This window comes from Triticum aestivum, chromosome 4B, assembly GCF_018294505.1.
Source record: "Triticum aestivum cultivar Chinese Spring chromosome 4B, IWGSC CS RefSeq v2.1, whole genome shotgun sequence".
NCBI lineage: Eukaryota > Viridiplantae > Streptophyta > Magnoliopsida > Poales > Poaceae > Triticum > Triticum aestivum.
This window is the reverse complement of record NC_057804.1, coordinates 181,173,452-181,183,545: the sequence shown is the minus strand read 5'-3', so window position 1 is coordinate 181,183,545 and position 10,094 is coordinate 181,173,452. Positions and strand designations below refer to the sequence as shown.

The window sequence follows — 10,094 nt, the reverse complement described above, 5'->3', positions numbered from 1 at the left end:
GGAGTGTGCGAGGAAAACGATGGTGTAGTTGTTGGAGAAGATAAGATTGAGAGAGAGAAAAGCGGTGGGTGGGTTCAAAGGACACGTGGCATGAGAGAAAGACGACTTACGTGTCGCTCTTATCAGCCGGTTGAAAATAAACGATTTTCTTTCATAAATGATGGCACAACAAAAGGATACGAGGGAGGGAGGATATGGATGGAAATCTGAGAGGGCAACTTCTTTCTCTTTTTTTCGCAAAAGGGAAAGAATCCAAACTGCACGAGGAACAAACTGGGTATGTCCGCTCACTGACCGGTGGGCCTCGTCGGTCAGTAGCTCCGTCGTCAAGTCTTGTACTCTTGTTAGCTCGAGATCCAGACTCGAGAGCGCGAGCGAGTCTTTTCTTTCCATCCGCAGGAGATCCCGACGAGAAGGCGAAGGCGAAGCAGGCGGCGCAACCGAAGCTCCTCATGGCCCGCTCGTCCTCGCAGTCCCAGTCCTCCGTCGGCGGTGCCGGCGCCGCCGGATCCCGCCCAGCCACCGCCGGGCCCCGCGGCACGCCCGCCGCCACGGCCGGCATGCGCCGCCGACCCGGCCGCACCTCCTCCTCCGCGTCCGGTGGCGGAGGCTTCTCCGGCGGCGGAGGGAACAACATGCTGCGCTTCTACACCGACGAGGCCCCGGGGCTGCGCCTCTCCCCGACCATGGTGCTCGTCATGTCCGTCTGCTTCATCGGCTTCGTCACCGCCCTCCACGTCTTCGGCAAGCTCTACCGCTCCCGCACCGCCGCCTCCGCGTCCGCCTGATCAACCCGGTTCCTGTTTCTTCCTCGTCTCAGATCAGATCAGATGGTTTTGGTGTGTAACAAAGAGGTTGTGGTTGCTACCTGACGAGTTAGATCTGCCGAAGTACCCTACATGTTTAATTATGGTGCCCTTTGTGTTTCCATTTACCTTGTTGTTGCGATGAATTGTGGCTAATCACTTGTGCCTGTCAATTGAAATCATCAGAAGTGTGTACTTCTTGGGGATTGGGGCACAGTTTTGCCTGTCTGAGAACTAGTAGACCAATTATGCATCTCGCTAGCTTCATACGTTGCTTAATTAAGTACCTACTATGCAGTTCTCTTTTGGTTGTCATCAATTTTTATTAGAGAACTGGATGTTTCTGTCGGGTAATTAGGCACCTACTATTCGCTTCTGTGTCACTGTGATAATACTAGTAGCTAATCTTTCTTCACTAAATATAGTTTCTATATATAGAATAGTTATTCCATATTCATAAACACTCAAAATGCTCTGCTGTTTTCATGGTTTGATGGCCTTTTATGGTGGAAATTCTTCTCAATCTTTTGACAGTAATAAATGATGAGCGATCAATTTCTTTGATCTGGATTGGCATAAGCAATTCGCTAGTGTTGTAACGTATAAGACCGAACTTTAGCTATCAATCTTAAACATGGTGGTACTTTGGGCAAAATTGCACGTTTAGATGAATTTTAGTGACCTGTCTATTGATCTGAACCTTGGATTGTTGAATTTGCCCACCCTGTCGCAAAACCACAAGTTACCTTTGAAAAAGAGATAACCTAGAGGCTAGAGTTTGTGCAATGTAACTAACTGGCAGGATAATTTACAAGAACAAGAGATGTCTGGTATTCCCTCTGTCCCAAAATAAGTGTTAAAGTTGTACTAAAGTTGAAACACTTATTTTGAAACGGAGGGAGTATTAAAATTCTTTTTAAATGGAGGTTAGGTTTGTTCAGTTTTACTCCATAGTGGCCCAGGTACTGACATGGGTCAGCTGATTTCAGTAGTTCTTCTGATTTATTCTTGTGAATTGCTTTTCTACTTTTTGACAAAATGCGCGGTAATTTGGTTTGTTGGCTCTGCTTATTTTTCTTGTGGCACCCATTGCTCAGACAACCTCAAACTTTTGTGCCTGTGAAATGTGAGTATTTTCTAGTGATGGTTTAGGGGTAAACGTATCAGCTGTGCAATTCCGAACCAAGGTTTTGATGTGAACAACACGAAAGATATTGATTGATGTTGTTCTGGAAGTTGGCCTTCACGCTTGCTCGTTTCATTGATTCATCATTAGAAGTTCTGAACAAAGCTGTATTGTCAACAGTATTCACTGTAATATCCACTTGCTGCTTATCTGATCAAAAGTTAAGTGGCACAGAGCTAAGCAAGCGTACTCAGACAGAAGCAGAGGGTATGTGAAGCGGGGCCCATCAGATAGAGATATCACTAAGATTCCAAGAACCCACTCTTCTTCAACACTAACCTCAATCCAGAGGCAGACACGCCTAACGCAACCCATCTTGGGGAGCTACTAGCAGCAGCACCAACCTAACTAGATCACCGCTGACCGAACAAGAAACACAAAGAAGTCCACCAGATCAACGGTCTTTCCTCATAACGCCAGTACAATGTTTCGGTAACAGTGGGGCTAGCGATGAATTTCCTCTCGAGTTACGAACGCAAGAGGTTGCCTCATCCTATTTCATCGTCAAAGATTACACCCAGGCCCCATCTAACATTATTTTCTGCCGCCGCTACTCATCATCATCGGATTTTTCCACCTCTTCATTCTCGTACTCGGAACCAGAGCCATCTATATCCGCAAATGGATTCTCGTCACTGCTATCATCATCCTCATCCTCTGAAAGTTCTTCAGGATAATCATAGAGTGGGTTGTCTTCGGCTGCATGTTCAACGCGCAACTTTTAAGCTAATGAAGATCTTACCAATTAATTACAGAAGCAGAATGATTGTACACTTACCATTTGAGTCATCCGTGTCATATGGATACTCGTCATCATCGTAACATTCACCATCCTCATCGTCCACTTGCAACCTAGTATAAGAAGACTGGTCAGACAGAATCCCCACGAAAGAATGGAATCTAGTAACACGTTTGAATGAAAATTACAGTGGGTATGAAGCTGCAGATGCGCCCTCCTCCATGTTTGTATCATCCACCTCCTTGACAGTATATATGTCATAAACATCTGAATCTACTCATCAGCAAAAATATTCTCATTAATATTAGCGCCCAAGCAAAAATGCTTGTGATTACTATGAAATGCATTATTACACTTTGCCACCAAAACCAATGATCTAAACTCTTTCACACACTGTTAAAACTTACGTGGCATGAACACCTAAAAGGAAAGAAATTACATACCTTCTGACTGTGCTAGCGAAACAATATCAGATTCGATTTCTTCAGCAGCCGACGGCAAGTGTTCCCGTAGAAGCGGAAGAAAGTTGCATAAAATTGCACCCTCTTCGACAGAGGTCATCCTGCAGAGAGCATCATAAGGAACCACATGATTGTTCACCATTTTGCTTTAGAAGAATAGATAAGTTATCCAAAACAGAACTTACCGTGGTTCTGCTGGATGCTTCTCTCCATCAGAATCTACTTGGACAGCATCATAAAGATGACATATTTCTCTCAGTGTTTCATCAACCTCATTATTGTCTCCTTTCCGACTCTTCCATATTTGTGCAAAGCGGGCATTTCTTCCAAGATTCTATATAGGGCCATTGACAAAAACTATTACTAACAATGAGGGAAACAGAGAATCAACATCATCCCCTGTCATTGATGGATGCGAAGAAAATAACAACTTGGCAAAAAGAAGTCCTGCTGTCAAGAAAGCATAAAGCCCTCACCAGCTATGCAAAGGATACAAAGGTACACATTATTATTCCAAAGAAAACACAATCTGAATCTCAATCATAAGAAAGAAAAAGAGCGTGCTCTATGTTAAGGAGTATCAGTATTAGCCTAGGAGTCCTTATTAGGCTATGTTTCCCTCTTTGTACCCCAAGCCTTGTGTGCTATATATTTGCCCCTTGGGCTAGGCAATAGAGATAAGTTAAACCCATAGCACGGTATCATGGGCCCAGGTTTAGGGATTTTTTTTGGACGTCGCAACTCGCCCTCTCGACCTAATCTTGCGCCGCCGCCTTTCTCCTTGGCTGGTTGTGCTGACCTCCTCTCTGCTGGCGCTGCTCTCCCGCGCCTCCCGTCCGACTCCACCCCCTGATGCTACAATCGTCCGTGTCCACCACCCGCAGGTCAACCACGCTGCTACTCCCGTCCACCACGTCTCACCGTCGCTGGTCTGTCCTGGCGCGGCTCCCGCTCTGATCCAATAGGTAAGTTGCACCCATAACACTCTACACTTACTCTAGAAATTGATCATGCTGTATACAACACTTGCCCAAACCCTTTTCACCTAAAATAATTGATCATGTTGTATACAACACATTTGCTTGAGGCTTGGGCGTACGTGACCTCGCTGCGCATAACATGATAAGCAAGGTCATGACAAGGATCCTGCAGCCCAGCGATGTCCCATGCTACCAATGGTTTGCATCAACATACTGTCGAAAAGAGATACCACTTACGGTGCGCAGTACTGACACTGCCATTTGGCGCTGCATCAAATCTTCTCTACCGCTTGTCATACAGTCCACAAGGTGTGAGCTTGGAGATGGCACCACCATATCTTTCTGGTATGATCTATGGACAGAGAATGGCCGGCTATCCCACTCCTTTCCAACCCTTTTCACCTTTGCCAGATGCAAGTCTTGCACTGTCGCCTCACAGTACGTCTCTGGACACTGGATGATGCAACTTCACCCTAATCTATCTTACACAGCGCTGCGGGAGCTGGAGACACTAACTGACTTACTAAGCTGCATCTCACCAACCACTGCCAGAGCAGACATCAGGAGGCCGCTAGCATTCGATAGCAAGCTTTCTACGGCATATTTTTACAAGCTGCTTACATTCAGGGGCAGGGACTGCCCATCGGCCCGTTACATTTGGGACCGAATCATACCCAAAAGACACCGCGTCTTCCTATGGCTGGCCCTCAAGGACAGGCACAATACTCGGGATAACATGCTAAGGAAGCACTGGACAAGGATTGTAAAGCACAATGGATGTGATCTATGCCCAGCAGCCGAAACTATGCATCATATCCTGCTCAGATGCAAACTTGCCCAAACTGTTTGGGCCAAGGCCGGCCTCCTGGACTTGGTCTCAGCTGAATCTGCAGCAGATTTCTTGGCCTCTGAAATAGCGAAGGCACATGGTGCGCTTTGGCATGTCTTCTTTGCAGCTGCTGCCGTAGCACTTTGGCATGCTAGGAATGAGCAAGTTTTTCATAACAAGTGTTGGACAGCCGGGAGGATTCTCACTGAGGTTGCCGATCTGATCAAGCTATGGAGACTGCGAGCACCCGAGGGAAATGTCAGGGAACGTCTATCTTCTTGGGCTGATGTAATTGTGCGAGAATAACTGCAAAGTTTTTTTTCTCCTCCACTTCCCCTCTCCCTCCTGTCTTTCCTTCCCTCCCTTTCCTTGTTTTATTTCCCAGGCTTGGCGTTGGCCTGCTGCATGCTCTGTGCGGCGCTCACAACGCCTTCATCTAAAATGACTTTGGTCTCTCAGGCTACGGCCTGTTTTGAATGCATAAGGTAGAACATGATCTACCTTTTCTTTCAAAAAAAACAACACATTTGCTTGATCCCAGCAATCCATCAAATTAAGTGCATAATTAGTACACATAAACTTAAGGATAAGAAGTTCACTAGCCAGAATAAAATTACCTCATGTCTCTGTCTGGCTGCTGAACGTAGCTGGTCTTGTTTCTGTTGACACAAAAGAGAACTATCTTAGAATTTGATTGAGTAACTTCATTCCAAATTCCAAATAGAAAGCTCTGCTTATGACATCGTAGTTCAACAGTGGATCATTCAAACGCTCAAGGAGAAAAACAAGAAGGTTTAATTATTCAAGTGGTCCTCAGGGCATAGTTTTAAATAGCGGAGATAATGTCCGCTATTGCGGTAGCGCTATTGCGGCCGCTATTGCGGCCGCTATTTCTGAAATTAAATGTCATTACTTTTGTTAATGATCTAGAATTATAGACAATAATCTAGTGTTCTCAGAAATCTGCTATGCGGACATAGCGCCTACAATATCGCCAGCTATCTGCGTTCCGCTACATGGACCCCAATCCGCTACCAGCCCGCTACCCGCTATTTAAAACCTTTTCAGGGGGACGAGCACAATAATAATTAGGTAAATAATTGCAAAGGGACTTACTTTGTCTTGCTTCATTCTTTCATTCCTCTCCTTTGTCTTGCTCTTTATCTCTTTGGTGCTCAGGTCAGAATGCTAAAAAGAAACAGATGGCATTATGTTCTATAAAATGTATTATTATGCAGTTATATAGAATAACTTAAGAATGGGAATGGGTTGGCCCGCTCCGGCCCGGACCTGGTACCATTGGCCCATCTGCTTTGTTCAGGGACATGGAGCCAGCCCAATGGTCCAATGGTGATCAGCCTCATGCCCCACTGGGTAACATGGTCTGACCCATTTTAATTGACACAAAATAGGAAATAGTAACACAACATCTTTACAAATAGCATCCTTAGCGGTAGAATTTTTTAGCATGTTAGGATCTCTAGAGTTAATTTTTTTCCAAAGAAAAACAAGGCGTACATATGGCCGTTAGCATATTTGTAACTCTAGAACAAAGGTAATTTTGGATCGATACTTTAAATTTTTCTATAAATACAAGGCTAATAACCCTCATAAATGCACATGCCACTGTAAAGGCTACTACAACTTTGGGCAACCAAATTTGGGTTGACTCACTTGTCCCGATGACCGATGGGACTGTGGTGTACGGCTCCCCTGGCCCATTTTTCATACGAAGCCGACCCAAAAGACCCATTGGCCTTGAAATTTTGGGTCGGACCAACGTCTCAATGGGTAACATTGGCCCATTCCCATCTTGAGAATAACTACTATTGATCATTGAGCAACCGCATATTGATGGAACTAGTAATTCCTTTGTTCCATGCATGTAGAGTACAACTAGTCACATATATCTCCCAACAATTTCAGAGAAGTTATTCGGTTCATCATGTGTGGCCAACAAAACCTGTGTGATGCTCGACCAGTTTCACAAACGAATATTACCAAAAGGGAGTGAAGAACGTCTTCAACAGCCCCAGAATGATGGACTGTCTCAACATGCTGGACAAGAAGCTTCTTCACCCGTGGTTCCTCTGAAGCTTATCAATGGTGAGTTATGTTAAATAGGGTAAAATCATGAGTGACAGGTTACATGCAAACAGGAGGTGGTTGGTCCATACCTTGGGCACTGGAGGAGGGTTGGGAGATGGAGAGGCTCGAGAAATCGAGAATGGCCTTCTTCATGGGCCTCTCATTGATCTCCAGCCCTAACAAAGCAAGGAAAAAGACAACCTTTATTCACCTAAAAAAACATTTCTTTTTCACAGTAAAATTGATGAAACGGAGAGGGAGGAGCAGTGGGAAGGAAAGAGCAGGGCTGGAGGAGTGCTCACAGAAAGCGTCGGGGCGGGCCTGCGAGGGCTTGCGCTTGACCCGGACGACGACGGGCTTCTCCCGCACCTCGGCCGCGGAGGTGGAGGCGTCTCCGGCGGCCTCCGCTGCAGACGCCATGGCCGGCGAACCGGGGAATAACTAGGAGCCCGGGGACCGCTAGCCCCTGTCCTCGGCGCCTCGCCTGCACGAAGAGAGCCCCAAAGAAGAAAGGTTGTTGCGCTGCCGGCCAGAGGGGGTTTCGGGAAAAGGGGGATGGAGAAGCCGCAGCGAGTCCGAGACGAAGAAACTACTCCAGAAAGCAGATCATGGGCCGATTAGCAGCACGGTTGGGGGCCCAGTATTGAGAGCCAGGGGAATTGGCTTCTGCGCGCACCTCCCTGCCGTCGCCGGCGATGGTATGGAGGGCACCAGCGAGGCATTTCCTATTTGGCGCCACAGGCGCCAGTTAATGTGCATTTTGTTAACTGCGCCTGTGGCGTCCGTAAATGGGCCGGCCCATCTAGGCGCCAGTTGACGATTTTTTTTTGAAAATTCTGTGAACTTTTTTGAATATTGATGAATTTTTTCGAAATTTAATGAACATTTTTATTGAAAATGGATGAACTTTTTTTTTGATTTGTGAACTTTTTTTTCAGTTCCATGAACTTTTTTTCAATTTCTATGAACTTTTTTTCAATTTGAATGAACATTTTTTCAATTTGATGAACTTTTTTGAGATCGATGAATTTTTTGAAATTTAATGAACTTTTTTCTTGAAAATGGATGAACTTTTTATTTGTGAACTTTTTTTTCAGTTCCATGAACTTTTTCTAAAAATAAATGAACTTTTTTTCAATTTCTATGAAGTTTTTTAAATTTGATGAACTTTTTTTCAATTTGAATGAACTTTTTTTCAAACTGATGAACTTTTTTCAAAACTGGTGAACGTATTTTTCCAAATGGATGAACTTTTTAAATATGTAAACCTTTCTTGATTTTATATTTTTATTTTCGTAACAAAAAACATTTAAAAAATGGGGGCAGCAAGCTAGTGGGTCGGCCCATGCTAGCAGCGCTGCAGGCGCCGCATCATTAATGGGCGCCTGCAACGCTGTATAGGAGCTCCTCACCAGCGAGGCGCGCGTTTGATGCCTTGTCTCCGGAAATCCAAAAGATTACGCAGGGGAAACCAAGGGAGGCATGGGATTTGGACCATCAACGCCGATTACCAGCCGCGGCTGCCGCGCTTCATCTGGTTGCAACAATAATTTGGGAGCGAGGCGGAGAGAAGTCAAGGAGAAAGGGGACGTGTGAGCCCAAGAGATGATTTTTCTTTTAGGCTAATAAAGCCTAACTAAACATTCCAGCAGGAAAAAAACCTTTTCCATAAACACAGTAAAATTTCCTTAATTTGCTAAAAAAGTAAAATTCTCTAAAAGAAACACAGTAAAAACACGCCTAAAAAAGAGTAGTATATGAACTGTCTGAATTTGATATAGTTGTGCCTCTAGAATCCTTGGCTATCTATCGTGCGGCCGTATTTGTTAACATGTGAGATGACAATGGTGCTTATTTCTGGGAGGACCACTAGCTTCATGGAATCGGGATTCAAGAAGTGACACCACTCTTATACAATTGGGTTAGACCCCGGATCAAGGCGACAATGACAGTAGTCGAGGCTCTGAATAGGCCTTGGCCAACGGACGTTGCCCCGAATCTCTTTGTTGAGGAGCTATCAACGTGCCAAGGAAAATACTAATAAGGCATATAGGGGAAAAGTTAACGGTAATGATAACTCCCGAACGTTCGGGAGTTAAGCATGGCAACCCGAACGGGTTTAGATGGCAAGTTTAGTTTACGTGAGATTAGGGAAACATGGAAATTTTCTGACAAAAAGACGAAAAAGGACATGCCATCCCCTATGAACTAAAGTTGCCATCCCCTATGAACTAAAGTTGCCATGTAAAAACGTTCAGTACGAAATGCTCAAAATCCGAACGTTCGGGAGTTATTGTATTCCAAAGTTAATGGGCCTCCATTAGGTGGAGGCCCCCCCTAGGTTCTTGGAGAAGCTTGGGGAGGCCGGATTGGAGGAGGATTCCCCCTCATAGGGTCCGCGCAAGGGGGATGGAACCTTCCCCCTCCTTCAACCTATATATACTAGAGATTTTGGGCACTTCTGGACACACGAGTTTTGAAGAATCCTCTAGTTCTCTAGTTCTAGTTGATCGAATTAGAGCTAGACATAATCCTATCTAGTCCTCATAATTAGAAACACAGTGTGGTTCTAATCTTCTCCCTCTAATTCTCCGGCGATGACAAGCCCTTTACGGCGAAGCGCTGCCGAATCGTGAAGACCATACGCTCACAAATTATGAAGAGGTCGTGCTTTTGCTCTTCCGTTTGAGTGATCGTTTGTGAACGATTCAAGGAACTTCAAGTACGATCTACACCGACTCTTCTACTGTTGCAACTCAGAGTTGGTAACGACCCGATCTAAACCATGTATGCATCTCCATAATGTTCCTGGTTTGATCATAGGATGATTTTTTTTGTTTGTCCTACGTTTCCCTATATAGAACATATGCTCGAGTGAAGACACACATAATTTGGTCGCTCATGGGCACGGAACATCTTCTCGAGTGAATCCACTCGAATTTTGTCGTAGCTATGATTAACATCATAACAAATCAAAATAATGCAGTAGTCTTAGTCTTTTGCAT

At 44.9% G+C, this 10,094-nt stretch overlaps 2 protein-coding genes across 3 annotated transcripts; one reads left to right on the top strand and one right to left on the bottom strand.

The window, feature by feature from the left end:
* Positions 1–321: 321 nt before the first annotated feature.
* On the top strand, positions 322–1,059 carry LOC123091698 (protein transport protein Sec61 subunit beta). Its single transcript, XM_044513300.1, has one exon. It carries the CDS (start codon positions 453–455, stop codon positions 786–788), a length of 336 nt encoding a protein of 111 aa, XP_044369235.1. The 5' UTR covers positions 322–452; the 3' UTR covers positions 789–1,059.
* A 1,318-nt stretch (positions 1,060–2,377) lies between these two features.
* On the bottom strand, positions 2,378–7,653 carry LOC123091697 (RNA-directed DNA methylation 4). 2 transcript variants are annotated; one of them, XM_044513297.1, is made up of 10 exons: positions 7,392–7,653; positions 7,179–7,265; positions 7,003–7,097; positions 6,118–6,189; positions 5,619–5,660; positions 3,378–3,526; positions 3,175–3,293; positions 2,920–3,004; positions 2,771–2,844; positions 2,378–2,691 (listed from the first exon to the last, which is right to left on the bottom strand). In XM_044513297.1, the coding sequence occupies exons 1-10, from the start codon at positions 7,507–7,509 to the stop codon at positions 2,543–2,545; spliced, it is 990 nt and encodes a 329-aa protein (XP_044369232.1). In that variant the 5' UTR covers positions 7,510–7,653; the 3' UTR covers positions 2,378–2,542. The 2 variants fall into 2 exon arrangements, with proteins under 2 accessions (XP_044369232.1, XP_044369234.1); XM_044513299.1 differs by having other exon boundaries at positions 7,003–7,091.
* Between the last annotated feature and the right edge of the window lie 2,441 nt (positions 7,654–10,094).

Coding starts and splice junctions, on each gene's coding strand:
- LOC123091698 (XM_044513300.1), top strand. CDS start 453: ATGGCCCGCTCGTCCTCGCAGTCCCAGTCCTCCGTCGGCGGTGCCGGC.
- LOC123091697 (XM_044513297.1), bottom strand. CDS start 7,509: ATGGCGTCTGCAGCGGAGGCCGCCGGAGACGCCTCCACCTCCGCGGCC. Junction 6,190..7,002: donor ACGTTCTTCACTCCCTTTTG/GTAATATTCGTT, acceptor GTTTCTTTTTAG/CATTCTGACCTGAGCACCAA. Junction 3,527..5,618: donor CAGCCAGACAGAGACATGAG/GTAATTTTATTC, acceptor GGCCCTATATAG/AATCTTGGAAGAAATGCCCG.